The sequence below is a fragment of the Protopterus annectens genome, chromosome 2.part1 (genome assembly GCF_019279795.1).
Source record: "Protopterus annectens isolate FY-2018-M chromosome 2.part1, PAN1.0, whole genome shotgun sequence".
Lineage (NCBI taxonomy): Eukaryota > Metazoa > Chordata > Ceratodontiformes > Protopteridae > Protopterus > Protopterus annectens.
The window spans coordinates 906,812,238-906,839,249 of NC_056729.1; the positions used below are offsets into that span (position 1 = coordinate 906,812,238).

The following is a 27,012-nucleotide window of genomic DNA, read 5'->3' on the forward strand; positions in this document are numbered from 1 at the left end:
TCAACTTGTGTTCCCAAGTCCCGCACCACTGGGTTGGAACTCAGGGGGGGTGCTGTCAGTCTTGTAATTTGTAGGGATTTCTGTTTTGCCAAAGGGAATAATATTGCATTTAGTTTTAAACCACAGCTTTGGCACTAATCATTTGTTTGTGTCAGCCTTTCTTGTAATATGCTGACATTATTGGGTGACTCAATGATTGCTTCCAGTTTGCAATCATCAGTGAACCTGGTGAATCAAAGGCTGTCTGCTTTGGCCTGGACTTCTGAGAAATAGATGCCAAACAGTAAGGGTCCCAGCACAGACCCCAGTGGTACTCCACTGGTGACAAGTCTACTGGTGGAGACAAGAGTCACCAGTTTTGACAGAGAGTGTTCTGTCAGTAAGACAATTGGCTACCCATCTAGCAACATAAGGGTTAATCCCTATCTGGGGGAGTTTTTCAGTGATGCCGATGTGGGGAATTGTGTTGAAAGCCTTGGCAAGGTCAAGACAGGCTGTGTGCACTGTTTTACCTTCATCTATGGCTTTGTTGACATTCTCTAAGAAGTCCATCAGGTTTAATATGCAAGCTCTACCCTTAACAAAGCTAAACTGGGTTGGGTCCAGAATTTGGAGGTCGCCTTTATCCTTGTTTTTGAGGTCTATGATAATTCTTTCCATGGCCTTGCAGGTGAGGCTGCTTAGACTCATGAGTCTGTAGTACCCAGGGTCATTTGATGAGGCCCCCACTTTGTGCAGGGGGATTACAGTTGTTGTTCTCCATTCTGCAGGAACATAGCCAGTTCTCAAGCTATGATTAAAGAGAATGCCAAGTGGGTCTACTAGGTCTTATTTTAGATTGTTTAGTAAACAGCCTGGGATATTATCGGGTCCCATTGAGGCCATGATTTTGGCCTTGGTGAGCACAGAGATGACCTGTTCTGTAGGAATACTAGGCAATGGGCTGGAGTCAGCTATGCTTTGGAATATGATAGGTGGGAATAAGGGGTGAAGTTTGGGCTGAATCTGTCAGCAGGTTGGCAATATCTGCTGGTGCAGTATGAGTGATCCTATCTACAACCACTTTGGCACATAGCTGGGCATTCACTTTTAGACTTCAGACATAGTTAAAGAATGCCTTATGGTAATCTTTAGCTAGGGATATGATTTTATTTCCATAATTTGCTTTAGAAGACTTTACAAGATTTCTGATTTTCATGTTTAGGCTTTGGAGGGAACTGTTCCTTTGCAGAGTGATATCACTCTTGCTTTTGGACAGCACTTTCTTCCTCTTGTTATATAATCTGTTTATACTTAAAGTCCACCATGGTGGCTTGCTTTTATGGAAGACCTGATTTTGATCTGTCAGGTACAGCAGACTTTATGTAGTCACTTAAGTGTTTGTATAGGGCATTTGCATGTACTTCTGCATAGTGATCATTGGTGTCTGCAATTGGGGGTGGTATGAAGCTTCTTATACCATTGCTTAGTACACTGTAGATAGCTTTTGTAATTTTTTTTATAATTTTTGTTCCTGTGAGGGTGTCAGTTCTAGTAGTTAATTCAAACACGACTGATTTGTGGTCCGGCCTAGCCAGGGAGGGCATCACACATGCGGAAGGACAGTGACTTCCCATATCGGTGAGTACTATATCCAGAACATTAGAGCCCCTAGTGGTGGTGCAGACTATCTTTTCCACAGGATTTATGTTAACAAAGTCCAGGAACCTCTGGGCAAGCATGTGTTTACTCATGTATGTCTCCCAGTCTATAGAAGGATAGTTAAAATCTCCCATGACTAAGGTGTTGGTCTGTATGGTGAGGGATTTCAGTAAATCGAGGTAGGTGGTTTGCTTACCCTAGTTCATGGTCTGGGACCTATAGCTAGCAATGATGTGGTATAGTACTTTCCCATTAGTTAATTGGACATGGAGTAGTTTGTGAGAGTCGTGCTGTTTAACCAGTCTCGAACTGTATTTAGTTTTAATGAAGATCGATACACCTCCACCTTCATGCTTATTTTGAGTTCTGAATGTGTGGAAGGCATTGTAGGCTTGAACAGACGGAGTGCTCTTAGCGGCCTTGAACCATGTCTCTGCAACTGTACAGATGTTAGCATTCTCCAAGGTGAGGAGTGATTCTGGGGAGTGCATATGTTCTTCATGTTTCACTGTTGCAGTCATCACATTTGGGTTATCTGCCTGCAGGTAGCCCTTAGCCGGCCTGAATACCAGAGTCTTTGGATTTCTGCGTCGGATGCTGTCTCGTCTTCCATGACGTCAGGTCGTCAGGAGTATAAAACATGCAGCCGACACCATTATATCAGTCTTTGTTGCCGTGCGGTGCCCGAAGCAGAAGCAGTTTGCAAGTGCTCGTCAGCCGTCTCCTGAAATTTTCATTTTCGAGTTTCAGACCCGAAGTCTTCAAAAAAGATAAGTACCCCATTGGGGATCCTTTTTCTTGCTCCAACCGATGTCAGTAAAAGTTAACAACTGTCTTGCCTATGGAAAGCAAATACCTCACAGAGATTTTCATTCTTACTGCATCCCTTGTTTAGGCCCATACCACAACGTCCTTCGCTGTCGGTTTTGTTCAATCCCTGAACTATTCATCATCGGGCTATTTTTGCAGCCAATTATTTTCATACTCGATCTCAGTACTCCGAAATGGCTTCGTTAAGCCATCCGACTACCGATCTTCCAAAACATGTAAGGATAAAGACAGAGACAGACCGCATAGGTTCAAAACTGTCAACGACGCTTCCGTTAAACTAATCGCCAGTCTGCCGGTACTCAGTGAGGCACTTTCGCAGCCCCTGATACCCGCTACTTCAGATTCGCAGGCCTCTACTGAGACCCATTTGGATGCCGCGAGATGCTTCTTTAACTGTGGAACCTGCAGATGTCTCTACCTTGAATGGGTCCGGAGCCGCTGTGCAGGCACTGAATTCTGAGGGTGTATTCAGGCCTACAGACATTCATATTAAACCGATGCCATCGGTTTCATCCAGGCCAAAAACTTGCACTACGCCTAGAACCCCGACAACCAAATTGCCGGCTCAGACCCATATGCCTCAAAAATAAATGCTTAGAATGGCTGAAGACCTCATTACCTTGATTAGGGGAAGCCAGCCTTCCCCCTCTAAGAGACTTAGAACTGAGTTTCTTTCTGATTCTTCTGATCAAAAATCTGATTTTTTCTGCTCCTTCTGATTACCAGGATCTATCTACTTATGAGGATTCTGATGCAGAGGATTCCATTCCCTCTGCTTTCCCTCCAGAAGATTTTTCTTTCGGTGAAACCTTGCACACTCTTAGGGAGCTTTTCTGCTGGGAAAGCCAGGATTAGTCTTGAGTCCAAAAAGAGGCTTAGGGAATTCTTACTCGTACCTCAGCACAGGCCTTTAGCTATCCCTCCTGTTCTGGACATTGTAGATGATGCTTTCTTGGAATCTAGCCTTACCCCAGACACTTTACCTTCAGCTCCCAGAAAACCTGACAGGTACTACAGAGTACCTGACTCTCACAAGTTCCTCTTCAAGAATCCTTCTGCGGATCCAGAGACCATTTCCCAAGGACCAAAAGGCATTAAGGCTACTGCTGCCAAAAGATCCTACCCCTTCTGATAGAGATTCTAGAGCCTTGGACAAATGAGGTAAGAAGGTATACACTTCTGCTACTTTGACCATTTGGGATTTAAATTGCCAGTTTTATATGTTAAAGTATCAGCAGCAAATTATGGGACTACTTAGACAGAAAATTATGTTGATTCCTGACTGTGCTGAACACAAAGAGTTGCAAGATTTAATGCATTCTGCAGAACAAGTTGGTAAACATACTTTGCAATGTGGTTTTGACACTTTAGAAGCATCTTGCAGGGCTGCTGTCACTGGGTCTGTACTTAGAAGGCATGCTTGGCTTAAGGAACAAAACTTGCCAGATCATGTTAAAGCTAAATTACTGGATGCTTCCTTAAATCAAGACTGCCTTTTTGGCAACAAAGCAGAAAAAGTCTTCAAAAGGATGGAATAAAAAGCTAAATCTATGCAAACTGTTAAATATTTCTTAAAAGTACAGCCTCCCAGATTCAGTAGGCATTGGCCTTCAAAGAACTGGTTCTTTCCAGTCCCTTCCAGGCCTTCTCAGTTCAAACCCAGGAACAGCAGACCACCTAGGCTACGGTCTCTGAGTATGCAAAGATCTAAGCAGTGGGGGGCTCCGACTTCCAAAGCAGGGACTAGTAAGCCACCCCCCTACGGAAAAATGTCACAATGAACCTTCCAAGCCCTGCTCAACTACCTGCTCCCTTAGGAGGAAAGCCCGCCCTGCATACAAAAAACTGGGAACTCATTACCCAGGATAAATGGGTTTTGAACATAGTTTTCCAAGGATACAGATCCCACTTCCACACACTACCAACCCCAAATGGTTGGCCAGAACTACCCCCAAATCAATGGGCAGAGGCCCAACAGCAGGTTCTCTCTCTTCTCAGTATCAAGGCAATTCAACCTGTCCCAGCAGAACAAAGGGGACAAGGTTTTTATTCAAGACTTTTTCTGGTACCCAGAAAAGACAACTCCTGGCATCCTATCCTGGACCTCTCTATTCTCAACACTTTTCGGGTGGTTCCAAAATTCAAAATGCTAACTCTTCAACAGCTTCTTCCTATGCTATCAAAGGATGCCTGGTTAGCAACCCTAGACTTAAAGGAAGCTTACCTGGTCATCCCAATAAGAGGATCCTGCAGACAATACCTACATTTCAGGGCTGGCTCCATGCACTTCCCTTTGGCTTATCTACTGCACCCAGGGTGTTCACAAAGTGTCTAGCTCTAGCCATTGCATTTTGCAGGCAGGGAAATATTCAAATGTACCCATACTTGGACGATTGTCTGATTCAGGCAGAAAGCCAGGACTTGCTATTACAACACCTGGCATTCATAAATAAACTTCTAACCTCACTGGGGTACACCATCAATGAAAATAAATCTCACCTAGTACCCTGCCAACAGATTGTATTCCTGGGAGCAAGCTTGAACACAACTTCCCAGGTGGCATTCCTCACTCTGGAGAAACAAGTTTATTTGACAACCTACTTCAAACTATTGGCCACAAAATCCCAGTTATCTGCAAGGAAAATACTGCAAGCTCTGGGGTTCAGGGACTCTTGCATTCTACTAATTCCATATGCAAGACTGCATATGAGAAAATTCCAATGGGATCTAAAAAGCCTATGGTGTCAACATTCTCAGGACCTGGAAACAATGATTTATATCATTCCTTGTATAAAGACAGAGTTCCTCTGGTGGGCAGAGGCCTGCTACCACAACAAGGGACTCCTTTTCACTCTACACCCTGCCACCCAAACCCTAACAACAGACACATCAGACTATGCATGGGGGGCTCACATGGCAGGGCAGTGCATTCAGGGCAAATGGAACCCGAGACAGAAGCACCTGCATATCAATCAAAAAGAAATATTAGCTGTACAGAATGCTCTTACAGCCTTCAAAGACCGTATTCTTCCAGGGCAACTATTTGTAATGACAGACAACACCACAGTTATGTGGTACATAAACAAGCAGGGGGGGAAACCCATTCGTACCCTCTCTGCAGACTAGCCATGGCTCTGTGGGACGCAGCCTTGAGCTACCAAGTACACCTACAAGCACAATTCCTGCCAGGCAAACTAAATTCACTGGCAGACGACTTTAGCAGAACTCTCATGGACCCACATGAATGGAAACTAGACCCCAAAATACTCAACCTCTTGAGGAACAAATGGGGGACTCCAGAGGTAGACCTGTTTGCCTCCCCTCAGAACTACCAATTGAACAAATTCTGCACAAGAGTTCCCCACAGTCAAGCTTGGAAAGTGGATGCCCTGTCCTTTACCTGGGAAAGCCTCTTGGTTTATGCCTTTCCCCTCTGCCTCTCCTCTCGAAGGTTCTACTAAAGATCAAACAGGGCAAGCCAAGGACAATGCTGATTGCACCAGACTGGCCACGCCAGCACTGGTACCCCCTCTTGCGCAGTATGACACTGCTACAACCATGGCACCTGCCTCAGACACCTTCCCTACTGTCCCAGCAGGCGGGCCAGATTCTGCACCCTCAACTTCAAACCCTGAACCTTGCAACCTGGCTAATTCCTTGAGCTCTTCAGTAGCATCCCTCAGTAAGCAGGTGCTGGGTGTCATTCTGGAGGCAAGGAGGCCTAGTACTAGAAAATCCTATGCTGAAAAGTGGAAAGATACTGTTCCTGGAGCCAGACTCAGGGGATTGGCACAACAGTGCCCAGCTTACTTCATATTCTACAGTACTTAACAGAAATACTGCACAAGGGCCTATCCTTCTCATCAATTAAAATTCATGCCTCTGCCATTTCAGCACATTATAATACTGAGCCACCCCTCTTCTTTCACCCCTTGCTAAAGCAATTCCTTAGAGGGGCCAAAATTTTAAGACCCCCCCCCCAGGAGAGCTCCCACTCCAGCCTGGGACCTTAACTTTGTATTGGAAAAGCTCACACTTCCTCCCTTTGAGCCAGCTGCTACAGCAGAGCTTAAATTCCTTTCTTGGAAAATAACTTTCCTTCTAGCCATCACTTCAGCAAAAAGAGTGTCTGAATTTCAGGCCCTCATGGCAGTGGAACCCTTCATTATCTTCCATGTGGACAGGGTTTCCCTCAGGACTAATCCTTCCTTTATGCTTAAGGTGGTGTCTACTGTGGCCCTAAATCAGTCCATTCATTTGCCTACTTTTTTCCCCAAACCCACAAAACAAAGGGGAACGAATACTGCACTGTCTGGATGTCCACAGACAACTTAGATTCTATTTGGACAGGACTAAGACTATCAGAAAATCTGAACAGCTACTAGTTAGCTTTGCTACAGGGGAAGAGGGGAAGGCCATTTCAAAGCAAACCATTTCCAAATGGATAGCCCATTGCATTTATTTCTGCTACAAGCACCATGGAAAACCTACCCCACAGGGGATAAGATCACATTCCACCAGGGCTGCATCTACCTCTGCGGATTTTCTCAGAGGAGTCCCTGCCAGGGACATCCTAGAAGCTGCTACCTGGAGCTCTGTGCATACCTTCACCAAGCATTACCAAATGCCTATCTTTTCTAAATCCAGAGTTGGATTTGCCACTGCAGTCTTGCAGGGCTTAATAGCTGGCCCTAATGCTCTTAAACTTCCTCCTCCCTTCCTTAGCTTTGGGAATCAACCTAAATGTGATGACTGCAACAGTGAAACATGAAGAACATAGTACAGTTGTGTACACTTACCATAAATGTAGATGTCCGAGTGTATTCACTGTTGCAGTCCTGGTTACCCTCCCTTCAGCCCCCTGACTTCTCTTGGCTCTACCTTTCCTTCTTGTTTGGTATATTTATTTCTTCTGGTATATTTGCTTTCTGATGGGGGTGTACCATACCATAGAATTGCTTCCCATTGTGGGGGCACCTGACATCTGGGGCAAGAAAAACTGATGTAATGGCATCGGCTGCATGTTTTATACCCCTGATGACCTGACGACATGGAAGAAGAGACAGCATCCGACGCAGAAAACCGAAGACTCTGGTATTCAGGCCAGTTGAGGTTTACCTACAGGCAGATCACCGAAAAATGAAGCAACAAGTCAGTTAAATACAGTTAACAAAGTGCAGTGCTGGCTTAAAATGTACTTTTTTCAGTAGATGCCTTGGATTTCAATGCAGATGCACTCCAGACCTCTGGCTAAATTTGCCAAATGTTGCACAACTCTGCTAAACTGAGTACAAACCTGCACAAATGCAAGGTTTATAATACAGGCATATTTAAACAGTTTTAACACAAGTACCAACAGGAAAGCCCCAAACTAATCTTTTCTCCATCAATCTCCAATTCAGATGGGTCCTGAGCTACACACTTCTACCACAAGGGTGCATGGATGCCATCTTAATGTAAGATGGCTGGTCTGAGAGTACAGTTATACCAAACAGTCTAGATTCGCCAGGTTTGAGTCTAGCCTATGCTATGTAAGGCAATGAAACACAATTTCTAGATGGGAAGGAGTAAGGGAGAGTCACTTAAAGGTCAAAGTGAGAGTGTTTATTAGTATACTATAAGATGACCTGCAGTGCTACCACTCTCTGCACAAACTGACAGCTGTTTGAGCAGATGTGAACAATGGGAGACTAAGGATAACATTTCCTGTGGAATATTTTAAACTGGAGACATTTGCTTATATACAAGCATAGGGAAACCACATTTGTGTGTTGTGCAAATGTGAAGCTTTTATAAAGTTAAACCCTCAGCCCAATTAGATAAAAACACAATAAGCTATTGACCAATAGTTCCTACCTTGGATAGGTTGAATTTAGTTCTCTGCTTCCACCAGAGTGCAAAAGAACCCTTCCAGTGTAAAACAGTCTGGCTTTGAGCTCAAGTGCAGTAATAAATGCTTTAAACAGAAGTAAGAATTCCCGCAATAGCAGGAATCCTTGGAAATAAGTTCACTAACCCTGAGAAATGTTCACAACACACAAAAACTTTGCAAACTTATAAATATTTTGGCAGACTCACTGATAACAGCTTTTGCAGTACTAGAGTAGGTTAGGAAATTCAGAATATTGCTAAAACAATCTAAGAACAGTACAGTAACAATCGCTCCCTGCAGGACAACCAGCAGCCATAGTCTCCTACTCTGTATCCCCTGCATCTACTATTAGCATAGCCTCTAGACTCCCCCCCTGCTTTTTATTCTCTCATTTCCCCTACAGCTCTCATCTCCCTTCGTGATATCACTAATGATATTATAGGGAGTGACCACTAGAGGGCAGCATAAGACCACTATTACCTATCAGTTCTTTTGCTATTAGAAACTAAGTCTTTCAACCAGGTTTTTTTCCTGCACCTGACTCCACCTTTGTCCATCCCTATTCTCTCTGAACCACTCTACTCATCTCTCCCTTTTTACTACTAGAAAGTCCCTTACCTCCTTGCATACCTTACTTTGGAACTTACCTTCCACTTTCATTGATTGCTTTCCTCACTACCTGTCATCTTCCTTTCCTTCTTGGCTCTACCGGTCCGTTCGCCCTGTGGGCTCACTCCGCTTCCCTACCCTACCCCCATATTCCACCCACCCCCAATTCACCTACCCTTATACCTCCAGAACCACACCCCTTCCCTAAATATCCAATCACAAACTGCTACTTGTTAAAGTACAATGTAACAGTCATCCAATTACATACAATTACATACTGCTACTCATTAAAGTACTATAACACTAGTTAGGACTTCTCTCCCACCTTCCTTTTTACCAATCCCTTCCACCTATTAGAAACGTATAATTTCCCCCTTACAATGCCATAATACCTATGTCAGTACACATAAAACTACTGCTCTTATATCCTCTCCTACCTTTTCTTTCTGTACCCTATGTCCTAACCGCCTATGAACACCCGACCTACACCGAATTTCACCATCCCTTTAAGCAAACTTGCCCACCAACTCGCCCACCAACTCAGACAGCCTCCCAAAACCATATAAACATAACATCTACATCGATCTACATACTCCCAAAGTATCATAGAGTAGCCCACATTACTTACCTCCATGCCAGGAACTATCCAAACATTTTCTGTAAATTCCTAAAGCTCACACATAGACTCAAACAACACCCATTACTAGGTGGTGATATCCATCCCACCCCTGGCCCAAACAATAATGTCAGCACTGGCCCCCATAGACATAATCCCTCTACCTCTTACACCCCCACAAGGACTCCTAATTCTCTCTTTATAGCACATCTCAACATACAGAGCTTAAACAATAAAATCGCCCAACTTCATGCTCTCTTAGATGTACATTCTTTTGATAGCCTATGTCTAACCGAAGCATGGCTAAAATCTGCTACTCAGGACAATGAAATTACCCCACCTGGATACAATATTTTGAGAATAGACTGCAAAACCAAAAAGGGTGGAGGGGTGGCAGTATTATACAAATCAGGGCTACAACTTACTCCATTAGATGCACAATTACCTTCACATAGTAGCACTGAAATTCTTATCTCTAAATTTCAGATCAATACCTGCAAATCCATCTATATAATATGCTCCTACCTTCCCCCTGGTAATAACAACAACACCCTTGAAAATATTCTTAGCTGGCTCTCTACTTGCTACCCTCAAAAAACATAGTGCTGGGCGACTTTAATGTAGACTGGAATAGCTGTACTTCAACTAGGCCAACTACCCATGTAAATCTATATGGTTTTTCCCAAACCATTACCACCCCCACCAGGATCCATAAACCAACAACAAAGAAAGCACTTTAGACTGGATCCTAATAAACAGTCATCCCCGTACATATAAAGCAGGTACCCTTCCTGATGATATTAGTGACCACTCACTAACCAATATTATTAGACAAAAGATCAATATTCCCTACCCTACCATTTACAGAACTACTCAGTACAACAGAAATTGTAACCCAAAAAGCTTCCAAACTGAACTTAAAGCATGTGACTGGTCACCCCATAACATATCCAACTAGAGGAAGCAGTGACTTACTTTAACACCAGATATTTTCAAATCCTGAACTGTCATGCCCCTACTCGCTCTATTAGAAAGTGTTGGATAGACTGGATATTAAAACATGTAGGATGCTTCATGCTCACCAAATGATTTATAAAAATCAGTGTGTACCAAGATTATATATTCCCCATTCTGAAGGAGGTATGGGCCTCCTTGAAATTGATTACATGTATAGATCTGCAATTGTGGGACTCCACACATATCTACTGACCTCACAAGATCCAAATGTGGTGAAAGTTTTGAAACATGAGGAGAATAAATCTAAGATGACCTCTCTGCTTAATTTAACAGAAGCATATCGACGTCAAGCAGGAATGGAAATCAAACCAGTAGTGGATAAAAACCAGGCAGGAACTGAATGTGCTAAAAAACAAAAGAAAGAATATAAAGTGAAGGACCAGATGAGAAGGCAAGAATTGTGGAAAAAAACATAAATGTAAATATAGTTGCAAGTATAGAAAACTTCTGGAAGAACCTCATGTTGATCAAGAACGAATGCAGGAATGGTTAAGGAGAAGTGAATTTACATCAAGAAATGAAAGGTTAATATTGACAGCCCAAGACAGTGGGCTACGTACACGCTGGTTTACTAAGTCCATTGAACATGTGGGAGAAACAGACATATGTAGGTTTTGTGGAAACGAATTGGAAACAGTCACATACCTTATTGCTGGTTGTGACTCTCTAATGGCAGAGGGACTGTATACACTGAAAGGCATAATAATGTGGCGACATTGTTACACTGGAGATTGTGCAAACATTATGGTATCGAAGTGGTTGAAAAACACTGGAAACATGAGCCACAGAGAATCATAGAAAATGATGAAGTTTACACCACATGGGATCATCCAATACCAAAAGTCCAAAAGAAAGATGCTAGAAAACCGGATGTAGTGGTCCAAGAAAAGAAGACAAAAGTAGCATTGATCATTGAAATTGCCACACCTAGTGACTACAGTGCCTTGCGTACAGAGGGACACAAAGTCATAAAATATCTTGATCTGCAGGCAGAAACAAGAGCCATGTGAAAGAAAGATACCCAGACAGTTCCAAAAGTAGTGGGAGCAATTGGTCTTATAAAAAAGAATTTACAATCGTATTTAGATATGTTACCAATTCATGTAACACCATACAAATAGCGGAAGGAGTCATTACTGGGCACATTGCGGGTGCTGCGAAGAGTACTTTTGGCTAACATCAAAGAGTGAAACAATACTAATTTCATGAACTTTAATCGTACTTGGACGTAGGAATGGGGTCCATTCCCGTCATGGTATTAGAAACCCAAAAGACATGGAGAAATTAAAAAGTTAGAAATAGGACTAAAACTGTTCTTTGGCTCACAAAAGAGACAAGGCAAAAAATCCTACTAAGAAATAAAAGCTGGGCCAAATGGAGAACTACTAAAAACCCAATAGATCATCAGAAATTTAGGCAGCTGAGAAATGCTACTAAAAAATCAATACTTCTTGATAAAAAAAAAAAAAACTTTTACTTTAATTTCGAACAAACTCACCAACACAAACCACAAAAGTTCTGGACAGGTATTAATAGACTCCTACTTCCAGGGCACTCCAAAACACCAACCCCATCAGGCACCACCTACAACAATCCCAAGCATATTGCCGATGTCTTTAATACCTTCTTTACTGACGCCGTCCATTCTCAAGCTAATTCCCTACCTCCTGTTAACACAAGCTTGCCCTCCACCACAACTAGCTTAATTCCCTCATTCCATTTACAACCAGTTCCAACATCCCTCATCTACACCCTTCTTCAAAAACTCAAGCCATGCACTCCCTCTGCTGATCTTCTTCCAGCTGAATATCTGCAAATAGCAGCAAAAGTTCTAGCCTATCCCATTTCCATCCTAAAAAAATAGAACCATTACTGAAGGAACCATCCCATCTATCAGAAAATCTCCCATATTATCCCACTACATAAGGGTGGTAACTCAACTGAACTCTCAAACTTTCACCCAATAGCCTTACTCTCTCCTTTAGCAAAAATCATGGAAAAGTGCATCAGCTACTTGATCACCTACTCCAAAACAACTTACTAGCTGTCAGCATGGTTTTAGGCCATTCCATAGCACTACCACTGCCCTCCTATCCTTTTCTGACTGCATTAACAAATATCGTAATAACAATACTCTATCCTCTGCACTCTTTATTGACCTCCCAAAAGCCTTCGATATGGTTAACCATCAGCTTCTTATAAATATACTTAAATCCCTCTCACTAGGTACACAGGCATTTTAATGGTTCAAGTCCTACTTAGAAAATAGGCAACAGGCTGTGCTTTGGGAAAATAATCTATCCGCATATCTCCTTATTACCCTTGGTGTCCCTCAAGGCTCTGTTTTGGGCCCTCTCCTATTCTCAGTTTTTATCAACAATCTAAATATAATAATTCCTCAAGCTACCTGCATACAATATGCAGATGATTCCTCATTAATATGTTCAGCCACTTCTTCATCTAAACTCCAGTCCCTCACCCAAAGAGTGTTTAATATAGTAGAAAACTGGTTCCTACAGCGCTGCCTCCTCCTGAATCCCCAGAAAAACAAAATTACTGCTCTTCACTCCTACACAAAAGTCCTTCCCAATAGACTTCACACTCATATCTAATAATGGCACTGTCATATCTCCCAACCCAACCATCAAACTCTTAGGATTAATAATTGACCACAACCTGAACTTCGACACACACATCAACACTAAATAAAATCAGTTAACAGAAAACTAGGCTCCCTTTACAAAATTAAACCCTTCCTTACTCCAGTAGCTAGAACTACCATTGCCTAAACCCATCGTATCTCCACCCTCTTCTTTGCCTCACCCATTTATACCAATCTGTCCAAAAACAACCTCAACAAACTCCTATAATAACATTGCCAGATTTGCCACTGGCTCCCCTTTTAGAACCCACCATTGTCATAATCTAAAACAGCTAGGATGGCTGGAACTGCATAATCAGCTTAAATTTCACCAACTTACTATCACCCACAAGACCCTTTATCATCCTAGTAATACTCCAATACTCACTAGCCTTATCACCCCCTACAAAAATCTTACAACCCTGTGCTCAGCAAATAAATTACTAGTATCCATAGATAAATCCAACAATAAGGCAGGGGACTCACTGTTCTCCAACACTGTGGGTAAAGGATGGAACCTGCTTCCCACTGAACTCTCCTCTCCCTCTTCAACACTACTTTTCAAAAAGCAACTTAAAGAATATCTTAAAACTCACTGGCTATGCCCATGTATTAACCCAGACTAATAATCCCCTTCCTGCTATGTCCACTGTATACTTATTTCACTATTACTGCACTATCTCTACCTCTTTCATGAACCTCAGAGAGAATGATCTGTAAGTTACTTAAGGTCTGTTTTTAACTTAGTCTTTCTTAGGAACCTCTACAGAGTATGAACTTGCATAGCTAGCTTTCTACTATATGAATCATGTCTCTGTCTTATAAATACTTGCTTTTTTTCTTTTAAATATGTAAGTTATATGATTACTAAGCTGCTATGTAAAATTGCATTCTAGTCTTAAAATTGTATTGTACCTGATATTGCTGTTATCTGTTTAGGGGAGCTTTTCTCCCCAAACCTCTACTGAAAATGGACATATATCCAGTTGGACTAGCCCGGTCAAGAAATGTAAAATAAATAAAAATAAATAAAGATGGAGTTTCTTGTAACAAGTGCAGGCTGAGAAACAGTGATAAATTCAACAAAATAAATAAATGCAGGACAGATGTGTTATGAGATAAATATCACTGAAACAGTTACATCGAGTGCAAAAACATACTTATATCAGCTTTTAGGCCAGATGATTTTAGAAGCAGATTTTACACTGGAAATATCATGATCCAGGATTTCATGATTAAATGTATTGCATCTTTATACTTTACTTTCATTGGTTTCAAAAGGCTACCGTTCCATAAACCATTACCTGCAGAGTTGCTTTCTGCAGATGGACAGATGCAATATTTTATGCTGGTAGAAGTTGTTGACTATGCCTGAAGCTTCCACGTCTGCCACTACTGTCTGTAGAGATACCATGTAAAGCAGTGAGTGAAGCTTGAAGAATGCAATTTCATTCTGGAAGTAAGCAGATAAATTCCCCTACAATTTCTTATGCATTATTTTGCACTAAATAAACCAAAATAGTTTCCTGCAGTGAAAACTGATACTAACCTTATAACTGAGTAAGAAATCTATGATGCTGGCTGTTTTTTTTTAATCTCCTGATTGTTAGATGCCAACAAATCATTTGAATGACAAGGTTTATACTTACATTTATCATCGGACTGAACATGTCATGAATTCTGTTAAACTGCTGGGTACATTTTCACAATGAAATGTCATTGATGAAAGTCAGATGAAGAAGCATAGTCTAGGTGATGCATTGATTTAGAGTCCATATACTTTTAGAAGTGGAATAATTGTATCTATTAACTGTAGGCTTTAAATGATGGCATCTGGAATCTGTCATTGTCGTACCAATCTGCTCAGCAGTGGCTCTCTCAGTTTGCATTAATCATATTGCTCTGTACCGATTCCCGCAGTATCCTTTTCTGTCAGGTACTGAGCTTAAAGGATGACTTTTGGAAACTTTGTCACACCTGTGCTTAAATAGCTGTGTATATAATCTCTGAGGTACCTGCCTGGGCAGGGAGTCACCCCAATAACTTCCGAGTGTGCTGGCAAAGGAGATGCTAGCTCAGCAGCAGTTCTACAGTGCTGTGCCACCTCTTTGCTGTTAGTGTTCACATGGGATAATCTCCTTTCATACTTATCACCTAGTGATGGGATAGCGTTCTGGTGTGCAACCTCCTCCTCCACAATGGGTTTCCTAAGGATTACAACCCACTGTTGGTGTAATGGAGTCTCACTGCTGTCCTCAGTGCTTCCCCATTTGCTGGTAGTATAATTTTCCAAGTCCTGATCTTTTTCTTGTTCATAGCATATTTAGCTGTATTCCAACAAATGTGTACAGCAGGAACATGTCCCAGGAACAGATACATCCAAGTATATTGACAGCAAACTCATGAGGGCAGGCAGCTCTAGATAAGACAACCTTCCGGTTGCTATTGCCCCCCCCCCCCCACCACCACACACACACGCACACAATCCTGGTGTGGCACTGGATTAGAACTCACTATTAGCCTAATGGAATTTCATTGCTACCCTTGGTGTTACTCTACTTGCTGTTATAATTTTCTTGGTCCTGGCCTTTTGAAGTTAATTCATTTGTTCACAGCATGTTTAGCTCTATTCTCACAAATGTCCACAGCAGTAACTTGTCCCAGGGAACAGATACATCCAAGTGGACTGACAACAAACCAGTGAGGGCAGGTCACTCTAGTTTTATGAATGTCTCTGTTGGCTACTTGCCTGAGGTGCTGGGTTAACCCATTTTCACCTTACAAAGACACAAGAAGCATATATGAGGGGATGTCTGCTCCAAGGCACAATAAAGGCAGCTGATGCCAAATGCAATACTGACTTAGCACATCCATGACACATTAGCCATATTGTTTGCAAATGTAAAGCAAGAGAACAAAGAAGCTTGCGGTTGTCAGAAATGGGAAAAACATTCAGTCATGAGACACTTCACTGAAGAAAGAGAAAAAAGGCTACAGCAGTTCCCAAGAGGTTAATTAAGCCAACTGTGAATATTCTGTTCATGATTTAAAAAGTAGTTCATCATACAGAACTGTAAATCAAATGCACAAGTAATTAACAAAGTCAGATGTATACAAATAAATAAAAATAAGCCCCAGTTTCAGATCTTAAATCAGTGTAGTTTCATTCCTACACGGTTACTTTCCACACTAGTCACAGCTTGCTCATAATTATTTGCAACAGATTTAGGAGTGGAATGTGGTGGAACTGGGTTATAGTTTCTCTCTATGTTTGAAATTTTATTGACAGGGATCTTTTTCAAAAACAAAGAAATACAAAAGAGAGAGTAAGCAGCCCACACAAATTCAGGCTTGTACTAGTTTGGATATGAACAGCATTAGATCACTATGAGTTTGTACAGTTTTGTCTACCTCATTTTCATACGGTGTCACAGCTATAATCATTACCCAAGTGTCCGTTCCACCCGTGTCATTACTGGGTGAACTTTATGCTGTGATGTTGAAATTATTACTGGATTTTCAATTGCTTGTCTTAACTGCCACTTCATTTGTTGCTTTTTATATTTATTTGCTTGATTCAGCATTCTGAATAGTTCAAAAGTAGCAAATTTGCCTTATGGTGCAGAAGGTTGCTGGTTCTATTCCTTCATCAGGCAGTTGGATTCATTTTTCCAGTACTAAGTATTGCAGTATGATGAGGTACAGCACTCCTGAGTGCACTGTTTGGTAGATGCAATATTAAACTGAAGCCCCATCTGCCTGGTGGTAACTCAGGTGAATTTAAAAGACCCCAGTGCACTTACCAAAAAGAGGAGGGGAAGGTTCTCAGCACCCTGGCCAAGTTTGCCTATTTCAGTATGAATACCGTCTTGGGTCTCCAATGAAAAGAGGCCACTGGCACAGTTGGACTAACCCAGCCAACAAAATGTAAATATATAAATGGTATTGTAGTCATCTCCTAAAGTTGGGAAGTTAATGTGGTAGAACACAATTTTTTGGCATGCAACAATGCTTTTGGTGGCTAACAGCTCCACTTAGTGTGGCAAAACATGTAGAAAGTTTCAAGTACTTTGTAGCAGAAACTGAATGTATTCATCATTTTCTGAGGGTCAGGCAATCGTATTTGTGTACTGAAATGCACTTAAGTTGGATTCTTTGACACTTTTATTTTTATTTATTTTTTTCCTTTTTTGTTCGGGCCCCTTTTTGATATTTATCCTATGGCTAGTTCAGATCTCTATTAGCACAGCTAGACATGGATTTGTTATGGAACCTCCTCTGCTTTCCAGCACATAAACATTGTCTTTAAGTCCTAAAAAATTCACAAATTACTCTTGATCTTATGCTAAAGTAGCCTGGCATTTTTGCCTTCAGCCATGCACTGTGTGTATTAATTGAAGAGCCTGAATTAGTAGGAGGGGATGCGACAGGGGGTATAAGATTCCCAACTAGTTTTGCCAGAGGCGTGTCTCTGGAGCAAGCCTTCCTTCCCTCCCCTTAATATGCAGATGCATGTGTGCTACAGCAATGTGTGCCCACCTCTGTGGTTTTAATCCTTTCTTTGTAGTGCTGCTTTTGCTCTGCTTCTTGGTACTGAATAATGTGTCTTTTTAATCCTGAAGGAAGGGTCTGTCCTGTCAGCTATCATGGCTCTTATTAAAGTGAACTTCTTAGCTGTCTGTGATTTAAGTTATGCCTCAGATTACCACTGCTACCTGATTCATCACTTTGGCATTGGCAGTACGAAGACTCATGTAACTATACTGTTCATCTAGGGAAAGTGTGGCAAAAGTCTGTAGGTGTAGAATTTGTTTATTTTTCAAGGTGAGAGATGTTTAGCTTTGTTAAACTTATTTTGTTGTGCAGTTCAAGTAGCTTCAGTATGCTGGCTTCTTGTGACCTCATGTGGTATTCATATCAGTTAGTGGATCCCATATCTATTGTATGGCAATACTGAATTAGGTTTGTTGATGTCATTCTTGAAACTTCCTTCAATATTCCAGTTCTCCTCTTCTCAAAAGCCAACATTTGTCTGCATGAACAGAAATTATTTGTCTTTGCTAATCATTTCAGATATGGAGTAACTTACAGTTTGTGCACGTGCATTAATATATGTAACTTGCAAACACTGCAGGATTTTTAAACAGCAGATTTTAAAGCTCAGTAACTTTAGTAAAGATTGGTTCACTTAGTGTGATTCCCATCTGCTTTAAAGGATGTTGCCCGTTGCAAAGCTATGTATACAACATAGTATCAAGCTGTTTGCTTGTGAATGCCCAAAACTGTTTATAAAGTGTAAGTTTGAGAACCTGGACATTTTATTTCTTCATTCTTTGTTTCACATATGTGAAATCCTTCTAAGGCAGTACAGTAGAATGCAACTGATATGATTACATGCACATGAATTCAAAGTAGATAATTTGTATTGCAACATAAAATATTTTTCTAAGATATATTGTAGGAACCTCTTGTAGATAAAATATCAGTTTCACTGTTTAATTTCAGTATATGTTTATTACTCTTTTTTGCATTTTGAATAAATGTATGTTTGTCAGATATTCTCCTACAGGCTGGTAATGTAAACTTTCCTACAACAGAAAAATGTGTTCTAATGAACAGTGGTCTTTATCCATAACAGCTGAGCTTTACTTCAGTTTTTAAAAAAGTATTTCTTGAATATAGGTTTTTGTTCTTGTAGAGTAATATTTATTTATTTATCTGTATATCGGTTTATATTAACAAGACAGTTCACTTACATACCTTTTTATTTAACTTTTTTATCTAGAGATTATTTTCTTATCATACTGTCATTTTTTTAAAGAGCAAAGCTACCTCTAAAACCAGTATTGTTTGATTTGTCACTTGCATACCTGTTTAATTTAAAGTGTGTCTGTGTATGTATTGCGCTAGTAAGATCCCGAAGAGACCGAAAAAAAAGCATGGCTACATAGCTTTTGCAATGGTTACTAACCAAATATATAACTCTAAGCATTCCAGGTTGTTCATGTTAAGTAAAACTGAGCAGGAGATAGCTTTACCTCCTTCTGTTTATCAAGGTCACCAAACGTGGAGTGAAATAAAAAGTAAATTTAAACAAAGCACTTTTGCTGAAACTTTTGTTCCCAGTAATGTGTCTTCCTAAATCTAGACTCTAGCAATAAAATGCAGAATGTCATAAAGTAATGTGACATTTGCCTAATATGTCTCTAGTTCTTAGTTTTCTGTGCATGCAATTTAGTGTGATAGTTTTCATTCTTTGTGTCACAGCATGTTGACTAATTTGAAGCTGTCTGTTTGCAGGCATTTCTTATTCAAGACAGGAACAGGGACAACACCACTGTTCAGTACAGCTACACCAGGATACACAATGGCTTCTGGTGCTGTGTACTCCCCACCTACACGGCCGCTACCTAGAAACACCCTGTCAAGAAGTGCATTTAAGTTCAAGAAGTCATCCAAGTATTGCACCTGGAAATGTACCGCTCTTTGTGCAGTTGGTGTCTCAGTACTTCTGGCTGTGCTTCTCTCTTATTTTGTTGGTAAGTTGTCATATGGCTGTGCTTCTCTCTTATTTTGTTAGTAAGTTATCATATGACTGTGCTTCTGTTTTATTTTGTTGGTACTGTAAATTGTTAATATGACTGTGCTTCTCTATTTTGTTTGTATGTTATATGGAGAAACCACACAGAACTCAGATAAAAAGGCTCCATCAGAAATGTTTTCATGTGATACTTACTGTAGTGTAACTGTTGTTTGTTCTTAAATGGATCTAACCAGGGAAGGTTGGCATGCCAAGTCAGTTTTCTGAACAAGTTAAGAGAGCAGCGTTCATTGATTAAAATTGAAGATCAGATGCATGCATCTGTGTAGCAGAAATTGTGATGTATGCAATGTGATCTACAGTGCATCTGATGTGTCATCACATTGCACGGGTCTATATCATTTGAGCAAATTCTTAATTGAGCAAATTGCTATTTGTCAAACTGAGTTAAGCAAAAGCTCAGTTAAGCGAATGCTCTGTTAAGCTTTTTTTTTCCCTGGGAAAGGATTTGGTTGGCCATCATTGGGTATTTGCTCTTTTCCCCACTGTAGTGCGATCTCAGAGTTGGTATATTTAGTTGGAGGGGCACATCCCCCCCCCAACACTTTGCAGAGTTTTAAATTTAGTTTTCTTTATTCCGATCGGTGGGTGGGCAGCTGTTTTTTTTTTTCCACTGGGAAACTTTTCAATTAACCAGCATTAGCTTAATTGAGCTTTCACTTTATTCAGTTCGACAAATGGTGATTTGTTCAATTAAGCATTCGCTCAAATGATATAGACCTACATTGCATATATAGCTATATTTTTACAGTACTGTTGTTGTGACATTTTACCGTTGAATTTGATGTGGTATGTTGGTAGAAGACAGGTGTCTTGTCAAAGTGAGATAGGAAATATTTTGCTAAGTAGTCCAGCAAGATACATACCAGGCAAGTTGTTTTAGTTTACTTTATGCCAGTGTGTGTCAGCCTTGCAGTGCTAGAGCATTTTAGTCAATGTGCTACAGGTTTGCTACAATATGCTACAAGTTTGCCTCTAAACACCTTGGTATGACTTTTTCTGATTGTTGAGTGGTTTTCAGTGTACCTATATACACACTTGTTTATTGGCATGTAATGTATTAACATATATTTGTTGATGTTTTCATGTGTCATTGATTTTTAATTAGCAAATGACAAGAATTTTTACAGGACTATTTTTATTTTACTAGTGGTGTCATCATTTTTGTTCAGTTTTTGTTTCCACAATTTCTAAGGCTACATTGCTTTTGAAGAGAGAGAAAAGGATTGCACTTGCAAATGTTTGCCTTCAGGTAAACAGCATTCTTCATTTCACACTTTACACACTTTATCAAACAGCCACCACTGTCTGCAAAAGGAAAATGTGGGAATTTAACAAAGGTACTGTTAATTTATTTCACTAGAAGCTATAAGAATTTCAGTGGAAGTTTCATCGAGTCACATAAAACTACTGAAATAAGCCCTTTGGCAGAGATTGCAAAAATAAAGTTGCCATCAAAAAGTAAACACTTGCCTTTGCTCAACTGTAACTCCAGACCTCTTGTTTTACCGCACACATATAGTTGGAAAACTATTAATTTTAAACACATTCTTTTCCTTTAGGGCAAAAAAGAGCAAATTGTGCTTTAAATACTTCTGTGGCAATATACAAGAGTGCCAAGCTTCAGACTGCACATGCAGGATTTAACACTTTTATGATTCTTAAAAAGATAACAGCTCTGTTAAAATGGTACATTTGTCATTACTGAATCTTGTCTTTGTGAACAAAGTCACAGTTTTTCACATTTTCCTCTCTTTTCACTTTACTCTTTCTTCTCATCTTCCTTCTTCTCCTACTCAGACATGAGATTGCTTTTCCATGAAAGAGTAGTATGGAGGTCAGTAAATATCAGTGGAAAAAATCCTGCTTAAATGTTACTGTCTTAAGTAACAATACATAAAATGCCCTAATGTCTGTCATTGGATTTGAGAATTAACCTGCTCTGATACAAGCCTTGAGGTGCACTTCAAATGGAAGTATACACACACACACACACACACACACACACACACACACACACACACACACACACACACACACACACACACACACACAAAATCACATGGGCACATACACACACAAAATGGCACCACATACACACGTGAGTACACACAGAAGTACAAATAGCCACAGAAAACACTCACACACACACAGCTACACATGTGGACACAGGCATACATACACATGCACACATGTATGTGTGGACACACTTAGACACACATACAGATACACACACACATAAGTGAACACACATGCACTCATGTGTAATACACATGAGGCCACAGAAGTACCTCACAAAGAGGATTACTGGCCTCAAACAAATGCCCTACACTGATCGCCTCAAAAAACTCCAGCTTTACTCCATAGCATATCACCTACTCCGAGGTGGACTCTGCCTAACATATAAAGCTATGTCAAACCCAGAGCTGTTGGACATGCTACACCTAAAGAAATCCCAATCCCTCCGAGCTACACAATCTAGGGACTTAAACCTTGTCACCACAATAAACAGGACATGCTGGAGGGATAGATTCCTGTCCCAGAGACTTCCCATACTCTGGAACAGGCTACCCATCTATGTCAAGCAAAGTTCTTCATTAGCACTCTTCAAGAAAAATCTTGATGAGTGGATGGGAAATAGGAAATACACCTCGGGGATTACTTCTGTGTGTCTGCTCGACAGTGGCACAGGAAAATAACTTTCTTGGGTGGCGTAAGCTAGGGAACCTTGTTGGTTAGGCTTATGTAGGCCCTTGGGCCGATAGCCTAGTACCTACCTATGAACCTATAAGACACAAATTTGTATTTGTTTACCAGTCTACTGATATGTGTATATGAGTGTGTGTGTGTTGTGTGTGTGTGTGTGTGTGTGTGTGTGTGTGTGTGTGTGTGTGTGTGTGTGTGTGTGTGTGTGCATGTGCATGTGCACGTGTGCACGCACGCATCTGTGTATGAGAATTACTCTTGTTTTTGTTGCACCCGTGGGACATTCTGCCTGAGCAGTGCCTGAAAAAAAAGGAAATGCTCATTAAGTTTGAAATGTATGGCGAATGTCGAGAAGAATTTATGAACACTGTTTGGCTGTCAGGAAGAAAGATACTGTTAATACCCTAGCCAAACATTTATTTACATGTGTAGATTTCAGAAAATTACATTTTTTTTTGTGCTTAACTCAGCTTGAATGACTTTGTTGGCTACTACAATATCCAACTGGAATGCCATGAGTCTAGTTGGCAAATATGGCTTCATGCTGACAAACCACCTGGCCTCAATGATCCACAAACATTAAATGTTTTCTTTTGGCATAAAGACTGCGAGATGGCGTTAATGCTATTATAGAAGTACTAGTATTTCATATTTGAAGTTTTCAAGTCTGAGGTGGATGATAACATAAGTTAAACCATCGGTTCACATTTTGTATTTTTAATAAGTATTGTGTCTTTTTAAAGACTGATAGATGAACTGTCTCTTTAAGAAAATTGGCCAAGATCCTGAGTTAGTATCATTGGTTAGATTGCATCATGTGATTACATGACACTGTTTTTAAACTCCAGTTTGTACATGTTTTTTTTAACACTGATGAAGTTCTAGTTAAATAAAAGAATGAAAGCACTCAGTCAAAACCTGTGTTGGAGACTGTTTCCTTACTGGCTTTTTGTGGATAGCAAGGTAACTTTCAGTGCTATGGTCATTAGGCAAAAGTCTGAACTATGAAGATAGAATAAACCATGGTATCTCTTGATCCTTTTTGCTAATGAAGTAATAGTCATCCTGATTGTCTTAAGTTCTGTTTTGGAGTTTTCATTTATAAGTGCATTTATACATTTCTGTGTAACTGGCTTCCAGTTTTTTGATTTATCATTTTTATGGCTTCTAGTTGGCTAATGGCATCACCAGAAAAATAAATCAGCTTAAAGTGATCTCTGGGAGAGAGTGTTTCAAGTAGGATTATTTTACCTTTATAAAGAGTACCATGATAGAAAACATGATCATTTTACAATTTTCAGAAGGAAAATCCTACTGATGAAAATAAGGAATCTTGAAGGTTTTAAAGAGTATTATAAGTTGATAGCCTTGACTCAGTGGATGCCTGACCCTTCCTTATTAGAGGAGTCATTTTGCAGTGTCAAGGTTTGTCCATTCCTCATAGAAAGTAATGGTTTTGGTAGTCTCCAGAGTGTCATAGGCAGCATCCCAAAATGTAAAAGCCCAAGAAAATTGCAATTAAGGAGTATCTGATGTGTCAAGTTGAGCCCATAGTGACCCTCTCTTTAATAGGAGAGTGCTAGTATGGATTTCTTCCTCAGCCAAACTCCCTGTTTTAGCAAAAGAGGTAGATAGTGGAGAGGTGCTGATGCCAGTAGGAAGACATTGATTGCATCTGTACACTTTACGCAAAGAACAGTTGAATAAAAAGGGAGTTGGTTACCAAATTGATGACAATGTGGTAGAGTTGATCATTTCTTAAAAAAAATGATAAAACTTTCATAATCTGTGATAGCTGGGATAGTTTTCCTGTTCCTGACACTACAGCATTCTTGAGTTGTTTATAAGAGTTAAATGGTGTACTTAGGCACAGGCCTGTTGCTGTATGAGGTAGTACGGGAGGCCCGTGACGCGTCTATAAAAAACACTAATACTCTTGCTTTTTTTTTTTTTTTTAGTCCAGTCAATATTTTCTTTATCTAAGGGTGCATTCATCTTGCTTTTCCTCACTGTAGTGACTCCTTCTATGTAAGCATTATGTCTGTTGTGATTCGTCGTTGAGCCGCTGAGTAGTGTGGTTGTTTTCTTCTTTATGCATTTTAAAGTATTTTATCAGAAATGGCTTTATGAGTCTGTAGGACATCCCACTAGACCATCTACAAGCAGTCGTGGTGCTCATGGAGGTTATTCACTAGACATGCTTCAGCAGGCTGAACATTTCTTGCTCTATGCGAATTATAGTGCCTGAAAGTTTTAATTAATTAGTGGCATCAGAAGCTGTTAACCTCGCTACCCTTTTATTGTGCTAGTGTTTGCATGGAGAAAAGCAGCAGGAAGTTGTTTTAATTATTAGCTCTTAGGACCTGATGGTCACTGATGAATGACCTCTCAATCTCTGCTTTTACATTACTGGTAGCTAAATCAATCTGAGTAGATGACACAGTGGCTTGTCTAGGTCACAGCCTGCAACTGCCTCAACAGTGATTTCATTTTAACTTAAGACGTTTGGAGTAAGTCCTACCACAAATGCTGCTGTAGCAGACTTCTACATATTTTTTTTCTCCAAGCAGTTTTCATGTATTCATTTAAATAAGGATTATTCACTGTGCATTGAACATGAGTGTTTATCCCACATAGTGTTTGCAACCCAGCCTTTATAATTCTAAACAGTCTAAGTGATGCAATGTCTCTTATAAAGTGACTATATGAATATAATTTGTTTCGTTGATCAACAATAAAAAAGTCAACATAAATAGAAAAAAATAACCAACAGAAATTACATTTTCATTCACAACAATCTGACACCTGCATTACTGTCCTTTTCAAAGTTATTAGAAAATATTTTTGTTAGTCACTTAAGTTCCACTCATCCAAAATATCTACTAACTTTAAAGAACATTTTTTTCTTTCATTAAATGACTGTGGTCCAGTAGTGCTCAGCTATTTGAACATAGGCTTCAGGTTGTAAAACTGAATAATGCAGTTTTGCTAGGAATTCCCCAGAGCTCTGTACTTGGTACATTTCTAATTACTGTTTATTCCTACAGTATGGCTTGCACACTGGAAATGTAAAACTCATTCAATATGCAGACGATTCTTCTGTTGTAGCGTAAATTCAGTTATCATAATCATAAAACTATTGCAAAAGCAAGCTATACTCTAAGTCATCTGGTTAAAGCATTCTTCACAGACAGTTCTAGAGTCTTTTCCGCAGTAACGTACCTTTTACCATCCATCAGGCATTCTTCTTACCTTTCATTAACCCACCGTACAAATTTAGGTCCAACTTCAACTAGTCTCAGTAGTTGAATACACCATTGTCACACTTGCTTCATGAACTTGGTTGGCTTGATTTTTTGTCCGTAGATGAATCCAGTCCCCAGACTATTTACTGGAAGGTGTAAAAATAAATGTATATCTCAGATACATGAATTTGGCCCCAAGACTATTTACTGGAAGATGTAATAATAAATCTATATCTCAGATACTATGGCCATGTAATGCAAAGATACAATACACCAGAGAAGGATTGAAACTAACAAAGAAGGGGATGGTAGAAGCTAAGATGAATAGACTGGATTACTGACATGATGAATATGAATTTGCAACAGCTTAAAGACACAGTTCTTGACAGATCTGGTAATCTAAAGTCTTTGATATCTTGAAGAGCGGTCCATATTCATTAAGGATATCCACACCTCTAGGCTAGTTGAGCAGCATAATGCATTCGAGATTATCCAAGTGCAACTAACTCTGGGCAAGACCGCAATCCAAATTGTAGCTTGCTGCAGACCCACCACCATGCCCCAGGATTCCCACTCCTCATTTTTTGATACACTGAAAAGTATTAGGGTACAACCTAACACCCTAATAATGGGCGATTTTAACTACCCCACCATTAACTGGAAAAACTACTCATGTACCAACACTTTTGCGCAACGTTTTCCGGAATTCATAAATTCCAAAGCCTTGGATCAACTTATTCACACTCCCACCTGGGGCAGTAATTTCCCAGACCTGGTCATTACCACCATGGGCAACCGGTGTTCCACACCAGAGATCAATTCCTTGTTGGTCAGATCCGACCACAAGCTAATCACCTGAGACATCCACATCCCGCCTCTGCCCCCACCCCCAATTAGGGAACCCACCGTAAAAAACTTCTCCAAAGCCAACTTCACACTTTTTAAGACAGAAGTGGTAAACTTCATGTCACCCATGCAGACGGACAATAGAGGTACGACTGTTGAATCCTACACAAATGCACTTTATAAGCATTTACATGAGTGCATGGATCATGCTATCCCTAATAGAACCAAGATGCTATCCTCCAAAAAAAGGAAGCCAATCTGGTGGTCCTCTGCCAACAAACTCTACAACAGAAGAAAGAAACTGTTGCAAAAAAGAGTAAAATCCCTTGACTGGAGGAATGCCCTGGTCAACCTCAGTAAGAAGCTGAGATCCCTCATAAAATCCTC

The 27,012-nt window shown here is 40.3% G+C and overlaps 1 protein-coding gene across 11 annotated transcripts in view; it reads left to right on the plus strand.

Annotated features, from left to right (window-relative positions):
• TENM3 (teneurin transmembrane protein 3) overlaps positions 1-27,012 on the plus strand; it is a 3,803,041-nt gene that overhangs the window by 2,908,195 nt on the left and 867,834 nt on the right. For all 11 annotated transcript variants that reach the window (XM_044062527.1, XM_044062530.1, XM_044062531.1 and 8 more), the window contains one exon: positions 19,528-19,766. In XM_044062527.1, coding sequence (XP_043918462.1) covers positions 19,528-19,766 — 239 coding nt within the window. The remainder of the gene's footprint in view (positions 1-19,527; positions 19,767-27,012) is intronic.